The 18,679-nt window shown below is 40.9% G+C and overlaps 1 protein-coding gene across 6 annotated transcripts in view; it reads right to left on the bottom strand.

Annotated features, from left to right (window-relative positions):
• Nucleotides 1-18,679, bottom strand: part of APP (amyloid beta precursor protein) — a 307,623-nt gene that overhangs the window by 82,849 nt on the left and 206,095 nt on the right. For all 6 annotated transcript variants that reach the window (XM_055567762.1, XM_055567763.1, XM_055567759.1 and 3 more), the window contains 2 exons: nucleotides 12,855-12,929; nucleotides 11,304-11,462 (listed from right to left, as the gene is read on the bottom strand). In XM_055567762.1, coding sequence (XP_055423737.1) covers nucleotides 11,304-11,462; nucleotides 12,855-12,929 — 234 coding nt within the window. The remainder of the gene's footprint in view (nucleotides 1-11,303; nucleotides 11,463-12,854; nucleotides 12,930-18,679) is intronic.

The raw sequence follows: 18,679 nt of genomic DNA, 5'->3' as shown, positions 1-18,679 counted from the left end.
TGTCTTCATTATGGGTTTTAAAATAAAACATCATGAGAAATGCTGGGCTGGATGAAGCACAAGCTGGAATCAAGACTGCCAGGAGAAATATCACTAACCTCAGATATGCAGATGACACCACCCTTATGGCAGAAAGTGAAGAAGAATTAAAGAGCCTCTTGATGAAAGTGAAAGAGGAGAGTGAAAAAGTTGGCTTAAAGCTCAACATTCAGAAAACGAAGATCATGGCATCTGGTCCCATCACTTCATGGCAAATAGATGGGGAAACAGTGGAAACAGTGGCTTACTTTATTTTTTTGGGCTCCAAAATCACTGCAGATGGTGACTGCAGCCATGAAATTAAAAGACATTCCTAGGAAGGAAAGTTATGACTAACCTAGACAGCACATTAAGAAGCAGAGACATTACTTTGCCAACAAAGGTCCGTCTAGTCACAGCTATGTCTTTTTCCAGTGGTCATGTACGGATGTGAGAGTTGGACTACAAAGAAAGCTGAGCCCAAAGAATTAATGCTTTTGAACTGTGGTGTTGGAGAAGACTCTTGAGAGTCCCTTGGACTGCAAGGAGATCTAACCAGTCCATCCTAAAGGAAATCAGTCCTGAATATTCATTGGAAGGACTGATGTTGAAGCTGAAACTCCAATACTTTGGCTACCTGATGTGAAGAGCTGAGTCTTTTGAAAAGACCCTGATGCTGACAATGACTGAAGGCGGGAGGAGAAGGGGACAACAGAGGATGAGATGGCTGGATGGCATCACTAACTCAATGGACATGAGTTTGAGTAAATTCCGCAAGTTGGTGAAGGACAGGGAGGCCTGGCGTGCTGCAGTCCATGGGGTCACAAAGAGTCAGACACGACTGAGCTACCGAACTGAACTGAATGGGTTTTTAAGAATGAACAAAAATAGGTATGGTAAAGAACCTGCCAGCCAATGTAGGAGACATAAGAGACATGGGTGTAATCTCTGGGTTGGGAAGATCCCCTGGAAGAGGGCACGGTAACCCACTCCAGTATTCTTGCCTGGAGAAGCCCAAGGACGGAGGAGCCTGGTGGGCTACAGTCCATGGGGTGACAAAGAGTCGGATACGACTGAAGAGACTTAGCATGGCACAGCACATGCATCTTTTGCTAGAGCAAAATATGACATATCCCAGTACTGTCTGTTTGACAGCATTGGATGAAAAGCTGTTTTGACTTAGAAGCCACGACTAAGTGGGGCTGTGCTGTGGAGGGAATCTGGGTGATGAACATGGACTCAGAGGCACACGACAGCTTTCAAGCTGATACCTTGCTTAAACACTTCTTACCTTTCTATATACTTAATTCAAATTCAATTAAAAACAGAAAACACTATTGTCTCTCATCACACACTTCCCACTGGTCTTTAGTCAGATCTCTTTATTCAGCTTGGTAAAGATTCAAAGCAAGGTAAAGAGGTAATACTGAGAGGCTTTTCCAGAATAGCATGTAAACCACACAGCATAGTTTATAGGACTTTGTCTAATAAATGCAAACTCTCCCATTTGTTTTTCTACCAACCATTTGATATGAAGTGTGTCCTTAAACGCTCTCAAGTTAACAAGTTCCCTTGTGCTTACCAATTTTACAAATCTCAACTAAAAAGAAATGAATGGTGAATGAATGAAAAATATATAAAGTACAGGGTAGTTACATTTCCCAAAGATGATTTTCAAGCTGGCAGTATTTTAAGTACATTCTGATCAGCTTTACAAAATTCTGATTATACTGGAAACTTGAAGGTGGAATGCCAAACTCATCTCCCTCAACGCCTTCATGTATTAAGATCTTAGCAAATGATTTTTCACTTTATCCATTATATTGACTGGCTTAGTTGGCACTTCCTCATGCTGTCACTAGTTTGCCTGGCATGACACACCAACTAATTACTGTCCTTTAAAAAAAACAGAAATTGCTGGCCTTTATTTTCTCCAACAATTGCTACTTTTTTATCAAACACATATTACCCTAATGTTAAAGTTTACACAATAGCATTGAGCAAAATCTCAATGTAGGGAAAAAACCATGCTCCTTAATGGTAAATCTCACAAAGAATTCACTAAAGAATTGTATGAAGACATTTCAGGAATTTCAACAAAATTTAACATTTGGCTGAACTGATGTAGTATACTGTTAGTGGGAGTATGAATTGGTAGAGCCATTATGGAAAACAGTGTGCAGATTTCTCAAAAAATTAAAAATGGATTTACCATATGATCCGGTGATTAACCCTTCGATATTTATACAAAGGAAGTAATAGTGAAAGTGTTAGTCGCTCAGTTGTGTCTGGCTCTTTGTGATCCCATGGACTGTAGCCCACCAGGCTCCTCTGTCCATGGACTTCTCCAGGCAAGAGTACCAGAGTGGATTGCCATGCCCTCCTCTGGGGGTCTTCTTGACCCAGGGACTGAATCTGCATCTCCTGTATTACAGGCAAATTTGTCACCAAGTGAGTCACAAGGGAAGCCCTATACAAAGGAAATGAGGACATTAATTTGGAAAGATACATGCACTACAACGTTCGCAGAAGTCTTATTTACAATAGCCAAGATATAGAAGAAACCTAAGTGCCAGATACTAGAGAAAGAACATGTGGTATACACACACACACACACATACAGAATATCAGCCACAAAAAAGAATGAAATTTTATCATTTGTGACAACAAGGATGGACCTGGGCGGGGGAGGGGGCATTTTACACTTAGTGAAATAAATCAAAGACAAATGCTGTGGTTTTCACTTCTATGAGGAATCCAACAAAACAAAAGAAATCAACAAATACAGCAAAACAGAAACAGACTCACAGATACAGAGAAAAAATGAATGGTCCCCAGGAGGAGGAGAGAAAGAATGGGTGAACCTGGTGAAGGAGATTACTAGGTAGAAACTTCCAGTTGTAAAAGGAACAGTCTCAGAGATGTAATGCACAACATGTGGAACACAGTAATATTAGAATAACTGTATGATATACAATCTATAAAAAATAAAAAACACATTATTATGTTTTATACCTGAAATTAATATAATGTAAGTCAACTATACTTCAGTCAAAAGAAAAAAATAAAAGGAAAAGAAATGAGGAAGGAAAGCGAACAGGTGCTAAAGAAACTGCCATTTTTTTTTTTCTCTCAATTAAATGTCAAGAGTCTGAGTATGAAGCATCAGATACAAGCATGAAATTAAGTTTAGTATGGATAAAATGGCTGCAATGTAGTATTTAGTATTCACATTTAGTACGGATAAGATATTTCATGAGACACAGGGGGAAAAAAACCACTTCTGGCACACACATACAGATAGACAGACAGATACATATGAATGGATGTTTTCTAACAGAAGATTTAGACTGACTATCTGTAAAGACACCTAAAATTTTAGAATTACAAAGAAAGCTTTGGTTTTTTGTCTCTCATCTTCAAAACAATATTTCAGTCCTTAATAATTAGGCGCTCCTAAATTTTTCCAGATCTAAGCCTACAACAGAAAGTTTATTTTAAACAGAAATTACCATGCAGCCTTTTGGGCTTCCCAGGTGGCATAGTGGTAAAAAACCTGCCAATGAAGGAGATGTAAGAGATGTGGGTTCAATCCCTGGGTCGGGAAGATTCCCTGGAGGAGGGCATGGCATTCCACTTCAGTAATCTTGCCTGGAGAATGTCACGGACAGAGGAGCCTGGCGAGCTAAAGTCCATGGGGTTGCAAGGAGTCAGACATAACTGAAGCATCTTAGCATGCATGCGGGCTTTGGTTTATCTGTACAGGATCCCACATAAGTCTAGTTTCTCTTCAGATTACAGAGGATTTTGAACAGTCAGGCAATATAATAATCTTTTCTCCATCTATGAAGTAGACCCTGCCAATTACAGGAGGGAAGGCTCAGACACTATTTAAATCAATAGTTCATGAGGCCAGGAGTTGCTTAAATTTGAGCTCTGTGAAAGTAAGAAGTCAAAGTCCTACATTCGGTGATGATTTAGTTTAAAGTAGTACATATGTTCAGTAGCTTAAAGGCCTCCAAGGGTGATGGAAGGTTAACCACGTGTGATACAACTTTACTGACTATGCCGAAGCCTTTGACTGTGTGGATCATAACAAACTGTAAAGAATTCTTAAAGAGATGGGAATACCAGACCACCTGACCTGCCTCCTGAGAAATCTGTATGCGGGTCAAGAAGCAACAGTTAGAACCAGACATAGAACAATGGACTGGTTCCAAATTGGGAAAGGAGTATTCAAGGCTGTATATTGTCACCCTGCTTATTTAACTTATATGCAGAGTACATTGGGGCTTCCCTGATAGCTCAGTTGGTAAAGAATCCACCTGCAATCCAAGAGACCCTGGTTCGATTCCTGGGTGGGGAAGTTCCGCTAGCGAAGGGACAGGCTACCCACTCCAGTATTCCTGGGCTTCCCTTGTGGCTCAGCTGGTAAAGAATCTGCCTGCAATGTGGGAGACTTGGGTTTGATACCTGGGTTGGGAAGATCCCCTGGAGAAGGAAAGGCAGAATATATCATGTGAAATGTTGGGCTGGATGAAGCACAAGCTGGAATCAAGACTGCCGGGAGAAATATCAATAACCTCAGATACGCAGATGACACTGACCTTATGAGAGAAAGAAAAGAGGAACTAAAGAGACTCTTCATAAAAGTGAAAGAAGAGAATGAAAAAGCTGGCTTAAATTTCAACATTCAAAAAAAGAAGATCAAGGCATCCAGTCCCATCACTTCATGGCAAATAGATGGGGAAACAATGGAAACAGTGACAGATTTTATCTTCTTGGGCTCCAAAATCACTGCAGATGGTGATTGCCGCCATGAAATTAAGATGCTTGCTCTTTGGAACTAGAGAGCATATTAAAAAGCAGAAACAAAATTGCTTTGCCAACAAAGGTCTGTCTAGTCAAAGCTATGGTTTTTCCAGTTGTCACGTATGGATGTGAGAGTTGCACTATAAAGAAAGCTGAGCGCCAAAGAACTGATGCTTTTGAACTGTGGTGTTGGAGAAGACTCTTGAGAGTTCCTTGGACTGCAAGGAGATCAAACCAGTCAATCTTAAAGGAAATCCTTCTTGAATATTCATTGGAAGGACTGATGCTGAAGCTAAAACTCCAGTCCTTTGGCCACCTGATGTGAAGAGCTGACTCACTGGAAAAGACCCTGATGCTGGGAAAGATTGAAGGCAGGAGGAGAAGGGGACGACAGAGGATAAGACGGTTGGATGGCATTGTGACCTGATGGACATGAGTTTGAGCAAGGTCCGGGAGTTGATGATGGACAGGGAGGCCTGGGGTGTTGCAGTCCATGTGGTTGCAAAGAATTGGACATGACTGAGTGACTGAACTTAACTGATGCAACTTTGGAGAGGAATTTAACTTTTCTGGGGAAAAAAGTATACCTCTTTTTTTCTTCCAAGGAAACATATAGAGAAGTGAAAATTTTGAAGAGCTTGTCATTAGAAGACGAGTCACTAGCCTTCTACAGATTAAGAGTTTATCCTAGTGGGGCTTCCCAGCTGGCACTAGTGGTAAAGAGTATTCCTGTCAATGCAGGAGATATAAGACACACGGGTTCCATCCCTGGGTCAGGAAGATCCCCTGGAACAGGAAGTGGCAACTACTCCAGTATTCTTGCCTGGAGAATCCCATGGACAGAGGAGCCTGGCGGGCTACAGTTCATGGGGTTACAAAGAGTTGGACACGACTGAGTGACTGAGCATACAAAAGGACACAACTGTGGTCTCATTTTTTTATTCCAGGGGATGGGAGTGGAAGGGGGAGGAGGATGAAAGGACAAGAATAGACTGTTTTAGCAACTGTAATATTTTAAGTATATATACGTGCTAAGTCGCTTCAGTGGTGTCCAACTCTTTGCGACCCTATGTATGGACTGTAGCCTGGAGCGCTCCTCTGGCCATGGGATTCTCCAGGCAAAAATACTGGAGTGTGTTGCTATGGCCTCCTCTGATTCAAAAAGTGCACTTGTAGGTTGGGCACTGAATACATTAGTCAGTAGGCATGTAATTAATCAAAAAAGGAAATCTGGAACATAAAGCAACACACAGACTCTGGGACTCACAAATGAAATTCATGGTAGAGTAAGGAATTCTAGATGCACAAATACATCATCATGTCATACTCCCAACCTTGGGTTTAAAAAAAAAAATAGAAATATGGATTAAACTTAAGCTTCAAAGGGACTGTGTATAAACAATGCATGCTATTTCACATTCCCCACTTACAAAGTCTGAGACCATTTGGTACAATATGGTCAGGGTTAGTTCAGTTTAGTCGTTCAGTTGTGTCCGACTCTTTGCGACCCCATGAACTGCAGCATGCCAGGCCTCCTTGTCCATCACCAACTGCCAGAGTCTACCCAAACCCATGTCCATTGAGTCGGTGATGCCATCCAACCATCTCATCCTCTGTCGCCCCTTCTCCTCCTGCCCTCAACCTTTCCCAGCATCAGGGTCTTTTCCAGTGAGTCAGCTCTTCACATTAGGTGGCCAAAGGACTGGAGTTTTAGCTTCAGCATTAGTCCCTCCAATGAACCACCCAGGACTGATCTCCTTTAGGAAGGACTGGTTGGATCTCCTTGCAGTCCAAGGGACTCTCAAGAGTCTTCTCCAACACCACAGTTCAAAAGCATCAATTCTTCTGCGCTCAGCTTTCTTTATAGTCCAACTCTCACATCCATACATGACCACTGGAAAAACCATAGCCTTGACTAGACGGACCTTTGTTGGCAAAGTAATGTCTCTGCTTTTTAATATGCTGTCTAGGTTGGTCATAACTTTCCTTCCAAGGAGTAAACGTGTTTTAATTTCATGGCTGCAATCACCACCTACATTTTAGAGCCCCCCAAAATAAAGTCAGCCACTGTTTCCCCATCTATTTGACCATCACTTTATGGTCAGGGTTAAGGGGATAATTATTCACAAGGTGATATCAGCTATAGAATCTATAGTAAAAACCTGGCTAATGCATTTTCTTATATTCAACTAACAATTATTATATATTTCACACTTTCCAGCCACTGAGTTAAATATGAGGGAGATTTCAGAAACATTTTATTTATGACTCCAATACTAGACATGACCTTCCTCAGACAGTTATTGGCAAGCTCTTGATTTATGTCTTTCAACAGTAATACATAAACCTCCTAAGAAGGGATTTAGAATTTTCTCCCATTTTCTAAACTGCAGAGCTAAGTGTGTGTCAAGCTATATGTTAAAATTCAAATAAAACAGTCAGACAATGTCAATAACTTAACAGAAATGGTCAGTAATGGTATTGCAAAGAGTTGGACTCAACTTAGCAACTGAACAGCCACAATAATAACTATTCTTGATCTTTGTTCTGTACAGTCCCAGTTTTATTACATGGGAGAATTTTATGTATTTCTAGGTAAGACTTCAGTGTGAATACTTGGTTCAATCAATGACAATCTGATTTTTCTGACCGTAAAACAATTCTTCTTAATCCAATTTTTAATTTTCATTTCAAATTAACATGTCTAATTCTACATGATGTGATCAACAGACTCAGGGCAAGCATAATTATGAGCAATCTGAATTTATCCCCTTTGATAACACAAGCAGCTTTGGCAAACATTCCTCTTGTTACAGTCTTTCCTGTGATGGCTGATGGGGCTGAACTGAAAGATCTGAAATGTGTGTTTGTTAAAGACTCCATTCAGTCCTCATTTTATTTTCAGCTCTGTCAATGACCATTTAGGAAAGATCTTACTTCAGAAATTGGACCTTTAGCTGCAATCCTTCACTAAATGTCAGCTATGAAGGTTCTGCTCTCAACGCCCCCCACCCTGCCTATCTCTGGCAAATGATGTTGATGACCCCGATCTCAAAATCAAGTCCTATTAAAAGAAAAAGGGAGCATAATTAAGGAGCTCATTCTCCAAACATACTAAACAGAATTTTACTGAGCAGTGCTTGGACATAGATTTTTTTTTTTTTTCTGAATAGAAAATGAAAATGCTAATGTGAATATTCTTCATCAAAAGCTTATTGTTCTGAGAGGAAGCCTGGTGTGGTAGGAAGGCACTTCAGGGGTCAACTGTGATTCACAGATCCACCCTGTCCATTACCAACGGTGTCACCCTGGACCAGCCACTCAATCTCAGTGATGTCATTGGTAGAACAAGGTCAATACTATTTCATGATCTGGAAGAGTATCAGGAGCTCTTTCATGGTTCCTCCGAGTTTTCTGCACTAAATCTTAGTATAGAAAGAAAAATAAAAATGAGGAGAATAAATGCAAGTGGGTGACTTTTTGGTTTGGTTACATAATGTAGACACAGACTTCTACTTTCAGCCAAGATTTCGTAGAGGGAATCACGTTTACTCTGCTCCTGCTAGCAACCAATAAATGGACAAAATATCTAGAACTATATTTCTGTAAGATGACAGATATCAGGTGAAGGACAGAGATCACCAAGAAATTAGAAACTAATGCTGTGAGCTCTACGATTGCCTATGTTTACTGCCTTGAGTTTCCAGGCTACGGTTCCAGGTTTGGGAACCCAGTTAGAGCCTGGTAGATTCCAGAGAGCTGAAGACTTGGACTTGGAGTCCAGAGACATGGAGGTGCCTGACAATCAAAGGACAGAATACTGGAGAGGAAGGAGTTGTTTGGAGGGAGAATCTGGAGAGGATGCCCTATGAGGATGCAGCTGACTAGTGATGGGTATTAGTTTCACACACGTGAAGGAAACTGAGGCTACAGGAAAAAAATTATCCAAAAGGATTTGAGGTAAGTGTCTGGTATTCACCCAGGGTCAGAAATAGTACTTATTCCCATCATCCAGATGGAAAAACTCAACTTTCATTGATAATCGCTCTGTTTGCAAGTAATTTAACTGCCTTCTAGAACAAAGCTCAGAAATAGTCTTTTTTTTTTTGCTGTTCAGTCACTAAGTTGAGTCCAACTCTTTGCAGTCCCATGGACTGAAGCATGCACTGTCTCCTGGAGTTTGCTCAAACTCATGTCCATTGAGTTGGTGACACCATCTAACAATTTCTCATCAAACCAGTCAATCCTAAAGGAAATCAACCCTGAATATTCACTGGAAGGACTGATGCTGAAGTTCTAATACTTCGGCCACCTGATACAACAAGATAACTCATTTGAAAAGATCCTGATGCTGGGAAAGATTTAAAGCAGGAGAAGAAGGGGACAACAGAAGATTAGGAATAGTTACAGGTATCCAAAAACACCCAACACTCTCAAGCTGAACGTCACAATATCTGACAACTGATAAAAAAATTCCAAAGGTTCAAAAATTAAATAAAGATATGGAAGACCTGAAACAAACAAAAATCCAGATTCACATTCTACATGTGAAAACTATAATGTATGATATGAAAAACAGCCAAATGGGATTAAAGGCAAATTGAAATATACCAGGTTACAACATAATCAAATTGCTCTAAGCTAGTGATAAAGGAAAATATGCTAAAAGCAGCCAGATTAAAAAAAAGATGCATTATTTAAAGAGAAGTAAAGAAAAGATGATATCAGTATTTTTGTTGCAAACAATGCAACTAAAAAGACAATGGAGCATCATCATTAAGGCAGCTGAAGAAAAACTTCAACCCAGAATTCTATTCTAGTAAAAATATCTTTTAAGACAAAGGTAAACTAAAGATATTTTCAGACATACCTGAGCAAAGACTAAAATAATAAAGAGTTATAGTTAAAAGCCACCAAAGGATACAACACAGAATCATTAAATATATTAAATTAATCCAAAAGGTAGCCGAAAAAGAAAAAGGAATAAGGAACAACTTGGGACTAAAACCAAACAACACAATGATAGATTTAGGCATAGTCATAATAGCAACTTCATTTAAATGGTCTTCTTAGTTAAAGGGGAAGTCCCAAGTAGGTGCTGCCCACAAGAAATGCCCTTCAAATATAAACAAATAGGCTAAACAAAAGCACAAAGATGGAAAAATGATATAAGACGATACATTAATCAAAAGAAAGCTAGAGTAGCTTAATATCAGACACAGTAATTTCAGAGCAAACAATGTGACTTGGATAAAGGAGGTCATTTCACAATGATTGTGGTGGAGGGTGGTAGAGAGAATGTAACAACACTGAATATTTATGCCCCTAAAAGCAGAGCCTCTGGGGACTTCCATGGTGGTGCAGTGGCTAAGACTCCACACTCCCAATGTAGGGGGCTGGGTTTGACCCCTGGTTAGGGAGCTAGATCCCACATGCTGCCACTAAGAGTTTGTATGCCGCAACTAAAGATTTTGCAAGCCTCAAGGAAGATCCAAGATGCCTCGTGCCACAACGAAGACCTGGTGCAGCCAAATAAACAAACAAATGAAAAGCCCAGAGCCTCAAAATACATAGAGCAAAACCTGAGGGCATCACATCAGAAAGAGATCAATCCACAATCACACTTGGGAATTTCGAAATCCCTAACTCGGTAATGGACAGAGCAAACAGACATAATGTACACAGCCTCAAGCTCAGAATGTTCCTTACATCCAATGTAAGCTCTCCTTGAAGCCTCCTTGAGGAGATCTAGGCATGCATAGCTTGGTAAGCCTTTCTGGACATTTATCCCTGAACACAAGTAAGTTCCTCTGCTGTGGACATCATGACCAAATAAGGCTTTTCCCCCTGGAGAATATGGCTGCTGCTACCGGCAGGAAATGTGAGTTCCTCTTATTCCATGAAAACTCCTCATGACCCAGCCAAATCTCGGATTTTGTTGATGTCAGTTACATCACATGACCAGGTTACATCTAAATCCCTTCCAGCTACTGTGGCTCCCTGACTTCAGCAGTTCTATGAACGGTCATCATCCAAGGCTTCCCGTGGTAAAGGACCCTCCTGCCAATGCAGGAGATGTAAGAGATGCAGGTTTGATCCTTGGGTTGGGAAGATCTCTTGGAGGAGACCATGGCTACCCACTCTAGTATTCTTGCCTGAAGAATCCTATGGGCAGAGGAGGCTGGCGGATTACAGTCCACAGGGTCGAGAAGGATCGGACACAACTGAACAACTCACATCTGGTCTTGCACTGTGAGTCCCTGGGAAGCCCGTGCGACTCCTCTGCGGAAAGTTGTGTCTATTGTGCAGAGATGGCCCTGGGACACTTTAACCTTCAAGATAAAACAGGCTGAGGTTGAACCTGTGAATAAGGGTGCTTTTGGCATTTCTCCTGATGTCTTTCTAATGGCCTTCTGTCCCCATGTCCCCACGCCTACAGTCTGCGGTGTCCAGAGAGGTGAAGGGATGCCTACCCGAGGGGGCACAGCCTGCAGGGCGGTGATGTAATTCTCCAGGGCCAGGCGGCGGCGGTCGTTGAGCATGGCTTCCACCCTGGCCATGTGCGTCTCCACCAGCTGCTGCCTCTCGTTGGCAGCTTCCTGCTCCAGAGACTCCACCTTCTCCTGGAAATGCTGCCATCAGAAACACAGGCATGTGACAATCGGGAACTGGACAAATGGGACGGAGCAGCAGATTCAAGGCTTTTTTTTATCCTTGAATTATACACAGTATTTTATTTACATTATTTTAAATTTTAAATTATTTATTTAAATTATTTCATTAACATCAGCAAGTTAATTAGCATTGCAAATGTTACATCTAGTTATAGCTAAGGAATAGGCTCCGTGGTGAGCTTCCCTGATGGCTCTTGGTAAAGCTAACATCCTTTCTGGTAAACCAACCTTCCCTGATGGTTCAGACGGTAAACAATCTGCCTGCAAAGCTGGAGACCTGGGTTCAATCCCTGGATTGGGAAGGAGGCCTGGAGAAGGGAATGGCTACCCACTTCAGTCTTCTGGCTGGGAGAATTCCATGGACAGAGGAGCCTGGCAGGCTACAACCCTTGATACCTCAAAGAGTTGGACACGACTGAGCGACTATGCACTCAACAGGCTCAGTAGTAAAAAGAATCCGCCTGCCAATGCAGGAGATGTGGGTTCAGTCCCTGAGTTGGGAAGATCCCCTGGAGAAGGAAATGGTAACCCACTCAGGATTCTTGTCTGGGAAATCTCATGGACAGAAGAGCCTGGCGGGCTACAGTCCACGGGGTCCCAAAAGAGTCAGACACAACTTGGTGACTAAATGACAGCAGCATCAACAAAACACTGAGTTTTAACAAGCCCTTCAGATGATTCTGCTACTACACTAAGTTCAAATCTTTTAAAAGTGATATCATACTTCATTCTATTCAAAGAGTTCAGTCATTTCAACGTTTTGACTAATTCAGCACGTTTTATGGATTCTCCTCACTTCCCTGCTTTCCATCCCCAGATCTAATTTCTCAATGTAAATTCATTATTTTATATGGTCCCTAAAAATCGATTTGACTAACCATAATGCAGGATAAACATATGTATTCTTGAAACTCTAAATTACATGCCTGTTTAGAAAACTCCTCTCTTACTCAAAACTTTAAGAAAATGACCATGATAATCTCATGGCTTACTGAAGATAATTCTAAGAGTGGTTCCTGTCAAAAATTCAATTTATCATGTAAATTGGCCATGGGGAAGAAGTAGCAGAAGACTATGGCAACCTAAAAGCTATATTATTAATAAAAATTAGGCTTTAGGTAACAATATGACTTTTACAGAAATGAATTATAACAAGCTGTTTGGGAGCAAATATTAGGCAGGGTTTAAGCAACTGAATTACTAGATATTGATTAGCAACAGTTGAATTTGAGGGAAATAATGAGCCATCATGCACATGAGGTTCCAGCAGACGCTGGAAAAGGTGCAAGCACTCCATCAACACAGGTTGTGGGCATGTGCTGCTCCGTGGTGGATACGAGATGGGTTTACCTGGATCACTGCCTTCTTATCAGCTTTAGGCAAGTTCTTTGCTTGACGTTCTGCCTCTTCCCACTCTCTCATGACCTACAGAAGGAATAAATCATTGAAAACCATCAATTTTTCTTTCAAATTCACATTTCATGAGCTACATCACTGTTTTTTCTACATTTGACATTTTATTAAAAATCTGTTTTTACATTTTTTTTTTAATGTGAAACATTTTTAAAGTCTTTATTGAATTTGTTACAACATTGCTTCTCTTTGATGTTTTGGCCAGGAGGCACGTGGGATCTTAGCTTGCTCGCCAGGGCTCAAACCCGCATCTTCTGCATCAGAAGAAGTCTTAACCACCGGACTTCCATGAAAGTTCCATACACTTGACATTTTAAATATGCAAAAAAAAGATCACATTCCGTTCCAAGCTCAATAATATCTAACCTCCCACTAAGATGTAAATAATTTGTCACAGCAGTAAAGTAAACATACATGTACACATTTATTGCAAGGATACGGCCCTTTGACGGCTTCCCTGGTGACTCAAACAGTAAAGAATCGGCCTGCAATGCGGGAGACCTGGGTTTGATCCCTGGGTTGGAAAGATCCCCTGGAGGAGGGCATGGCTACCCACTCTAGTATTCTTGCCCAGAGAATCCCCATGGACACAGGACACTGGCGTGTGACAGTCCATGGGGTTGCAAAGAGTCAGGCATGACTGAGCAACTAAGCACATAGCTCTTTGAAACAAAGTTGGTTTTTTTCTTTTCCTGAGAAATAGCCGCAAGTCATTTTATTTGATGTGCACAAATGCCGATTCATAAAATGTGTAGATTTTCTGAACAAGGTTTTCCAACATTATATTCAGCACACTGGTTTTAGTCTTTTGTGAAGGTAAGTTATAAAATCTCAATTCTATATTTTTCAAACAGTACAAAGGGGAACAAAACCATACATAACATTTTATGCATGTGTATATAAGCAGTGAACACAGTGCCAAAAAGAAGTACATAATGGAGGCAGAAAAGAAGACTTCTGTTGTCGCAAATCCTAAGATGCCTCCCACCAAAGAACTGAGGATGATTAGAACCTTCTGCTTGCCAACTCAGCTCATAAACAGCAGACGATGCTCTAGATTCCTCCACACGCTCCAGGACAGTACACATGATAATGTTCTGAATGTAGCAGAAAGCATTCTTGGTAAGTAACACTAATTTAGTAACCAGGCTAATCTGTTTTGCAGGAAAATAAGACTTCCTCCTCTCATCCATAATGTTCACTTGGGATTTCTCTAAGAGAAGTTCACCCACTGATTTGAATGCAGAGGAAAAGTCTGCAGCTGTGGATGCTGTTGAAAGACAATGATACTTGATTCTTACCACCTACAGCTTCCTTTTCCTTTTCAAGAGTACCACTCACTATCAAGTAGGGTTTTTAAAGTGTAGCTCATACCTGAGAAAGGTAAGGTAAAGAAAAGAAAGATCCAGTAAGCAAAATAATGGTCTGTTGACAGCTGTGTACTTGTAGACTTGGTGGATACACAAAGCAGAGACAGTGATTTCTGTACTATAAGAGCCTGTTATTTACAGGTACTTATTCCTAAGGAATTGTCTTTTTTCCTGACATCCTTCAAGATAACAACAACAACAAAAAAAGCTTGGCATAAATAACAATGGATAGAGAAGTTCTATGAGAATATCACATCATCAAGTCAGCTTTAAATTAAACAGTTTATTGTTTATTAGCTTTGATTCATTGTAGAAAATACAGGACAGGCTTCATGTTGCTTTCACGAAATTATGAGGAAAAAGGATGGAATGAATTTTCTATTACAAGTGCAAGTGAAAGTCGCTCAGTTGTGTCTGACTCTTGGCAACCCCATGGACTATACAGTCCATGGAATTCTCCAGGCCAGAACACGGGAGTGGGTAGCTGTTTCCTTCTTCAGGGGATCTTCCCAACACAGGGACAGAACCCAGGTCTCCTGCATTGCAGGCAGATTCTTTACCATCTGAGCCACTAGGGACGCCCCTATTACAAGCGAAGAGCATATAAAAAATAATCTAGCATGTTCAGAGAAAAATTCAGAAATGCCAGGCTGCTATGAACAAGAATAGAATACTGAAGGAATGAAACACATTCTCCCAGATACTTCGGTGGCTCCAAGAAGTTAATGAAGGGCACTTGTGAGATGAGGCAACTGAAGGCTACTTCTGCTTTATAGATGAGATAAGCCTTGCAATAAAAATACTTCAATTTCCTGCCTCGAGAATGTTCACGGTGGCTGTATTCTACCATGAATTCCTCAGGTAAGGTATCTCAAAATTAGTTTGAGAGAGAAGTCAAATGTTTTATTGGAATGTGAAGAACTGATTTCCTGTATTACATCTGAATTTTTACCATCTCCCTTTCAATAGTCAGAACTTTCAGCTTTGAGCAGGGGAATCCATGCAATAACTAAGGAGACTTACTTAGCTAAAAAAAAAGCCTCTTAATGAAAGTGAAAGAGGAGAGTGAGAAAGCTGGGTTGAAGCTCAACATTGAGAAAACGAAGATCATGGCATCTGGTCCCATCACTTCATGGGAAATAGATGGGGAAACAGTGGAAACAGTGTCAGACTTTATTTTTGGGGGCTCCAAAATCACTGCAGATGGTGATTGCAGCCAGGAAATTAAAAGACGCTTACTCCTTGGAAGGAAAGTTATGACCAACCTAGATAGCATATTGAAAAGCAGAGACATTACTTTGCCAACAAAGGTCCGTCTAGTCAAGACTATGGTTTTTCCAGTGGTCATGTATGGGTGTGAGAGTTGGACTGTGAAGAAAGCTGAACGCTGAAGAATTGATGCTTTTGAACTGTGGTGTTGGAGAAGACTCTTGAGAGTCCCTTGGACTGCAAAGAGATCCAACCAGTCCATTCTAAAGGAAATCAGTCCTGGGTGTTCATTGGAAGGACTAATGCTAAAGCTGAAACTCCACTACTTTGGCCACCTCATGTGAAGAGTTGACTCATTGGAAAAGACTCTGATGCTGGGAGGGATTGGGGGCAGGAGGAGAAGGGGACAACAGAGGTGAGATGGCTGGATGGCATCACCGACTCAATGGACATGAGTCTGAGTGAAATCCGGGAGATGGTGATGGACAGGGAGGCCTGGCGTGCTGGGATTCATGGGGTCGCAAAGAGTTGGACACGACTGAACTGAACTGAACTTAGCTAATAAATTGAAAATAAGCATTCCTATAAAAATGAAATAAATTTTTGATTCTCAGAGAAACTGAAGAATACCTACACCTTTGTGAATAAAACAGTGCGCCTGCACCATCACACTAGGCCTACTTACTGAAAGATAGACACACAGTGGGCGCAGTGGCTCCTTTTGAACAAACGGTTCCACTGAGGTTCACTGATAATGCGTCAGATCACTCTTGACCTGCTAAATACCAGCTCCAGGATTGAGAGCTTTACAAAATCTCTTTTGTTTGATTGATTCCTCACACCAGCCTGTGAGATTAGGCATGGACATCCCCATTTTTACAAACCAGGTTAAGTTACCTGCTCAAAGTCAGGCAGGAAAAAAATGGAGAAGGACAGATGTAAACTGAGATCTCTGTGGCTCTAAAGACCATGTTACTGTCCCCTGTAGCCCAATCAGCTGTGATATAATGGCAAATCCAACAGGTGAGCTAAGTTTATTTATATTTGGTGACAGGAGAAAAGGCTGTTCCTAAGATACTGATGCTTATCTTAAACATAACAAATGTCAAGAAAGGTCAACTTCCATTTTGAAGAACTTCATTTGAAGGATATATTAAAACCATTAAATAATACGTAATAAATGATTGAATTTTTGTATTTGCTAGATACTATTCATAACACATGTGTGTGTTAGTCACTCAGTCGTGTCTGACTCTTTGTGACCCCATGGTCTGCAGCCCACCAGGCTCCTCTGTCCATGGGATTCTCCAAGAAAAAATACCGGAGTTGGCTGCCATTCCCTTTTCTGTTCACAACAGAAAACAACAAAAGTCTGTAAGTTCAGAGTTATCATGCACCCCAACAACAAAAACACTCTAAATACCCAAACCCTTCAAATTCTCTGTATTTGTAAGAAAACAAATAACAAAAACTATAATAAAAATCATTTTAAAACATGATATTTTTAAATTAAAAATTCTCCAGATCCAGACTTCACAGTGGCCCCCTATAGTCTTATAAAGCAATTTTCCACTGCATGCACAAAAGTATCAGTATCATTTGGATTTATAGGTCTTCAAAGACTTGGCTGCTTCATGCAGAGAAAATGACAACTAATACAGAGAGATTTAGGAGGCAGGCAAGTTCAAAGTCAAACAGTGCCCAGAATTCAGTACATTAAATTATTATGATAAATGTTGATCTCAAGCATCTCATACTCCCATGATCACTGGGATGTAACAGACAACATTCTCTGCTCCAGGATAACATTCTTTAAATTATCTCAGATATAGGTAATGACTAGAAGACAATGAAAGTCCATCAAAACATATATGAACGAAGTCATGGCTTAAAAAGGTGTGCTAAACTAAAATGAAGTTACTCTTCTGCAGAGATTTAGAGTATCTGAAAAGAGTATCTGACGTCCGTTTAATTCATAGAATCAAAATGACCAATAAATACTGAGAAGAATTCAGAATCTGTCTTTTCTTTAAAAAAATAGTGACTAGGTGTGTTCAAGATAGAAGTGTAAGGTTAGGAAGGTTACCTTATACACATGTATAGGGACTGAACAATTATAATCCAGCTGGATGAATAAAACTGCTGAGCAAAATATTTAATTAAATGCAAAGAGGAATGACTTTGTCCCACTCTGAGGACTATGTGAGCTTGAGCAACGACTGAGAAGCATCCATGTGAAGAAGAGTTGGTTCCTTTCCAGAGCTCAAAGCTGAGACCAAAGAGAAGTCCATGATGAGCTGAACATGTGTTGAGCAGAGTGGTTTAAGGCTGTCTATACAGGGATGTTGGCAGTTGAGGTAGGAGAGGAAGTAAGGAAGGCTGGAGTTGGGGTGCAGGGGGTTGGGGTGCCTGGGCAGGCCCTGGAAATGCCAAGCCATGCATTCAGTGTTTATTTTGTTATCATTCTTTTGGGGGGCCCCAAAAATCCCATGGATGGAGGAGCCTGGAAGGCTGCAGTCCATGGGGTCGCTAAGAGTCGGACACGACTGAGCGACTTCACTTTCACTTTTCACTTTCATGCCTTGGAGAAGGAAATGGCAACCCACTCCAGTGTTCTTGCCTGGAGAATCCCAGGGACGGTGGGGCCTGGTGGGCTGCCGTCTATGGGGTCGCACAGAGTCGGACACAACTGAAGTGACTTAGCAGCAGCAGCAGCAGCATTCTCTCATAAGTGGATTCTGAGGGCAATAAGAAGGTCCTAAAAGCTTCACAAGCAAGCAATGAGACCGGACTGAAGTTTCAAAGATGTCTTTTCTGTGGCAACAAGTGTGGTGGGTGATACTCATCCTTTTTAACTGTGATTCTATATCGTTTGTATCTTTCCTAAAGAAAAATCCTATTATCCATAAGAACTGGCTTCAGGTGAAACCTCACTATTCCACTCTAGCTAGCTTTCTATTTTTTTTTACTTTTATTTATTTATTTTTTGGCTGAGTTGCACAGAATGTAGGATCTTAGTTCCTTGACCAGGATCAAACCCGCACCGTCCACAGTGGAAGTTCAGAGTCTTAACCATTAAAGCACCATGGAAATCCCTAGCTACCTTTCTAGTTCAATTTGCTTTTAAGTTTTCATCATAGGCAACAACTATATCTGCACATTATACTCTACAGCCCAAGTATT

The sequence above is a fragment of the Bubalus kerabau genome, chromosome 2 (genome assembly GCF_029407905.1).
Source record: "Bubalus kerabau isolate K-KA32 ecotype Philippines breed swamp buffalo chromosome 2, PCC_UOA_SB_1v2, whole genome shotgun sequence".
NCBI lineage: Eukaryota > Metazoa > Chordata > Mammalia > Artiodactyla > Bovidae > Bubalus > Bubalus kerabau.
The sequence above is the reverse complement of the archived record's forward strand: the minus strand, read 5'-3'. Positions and strand labels throughout refer to the sequence as shown.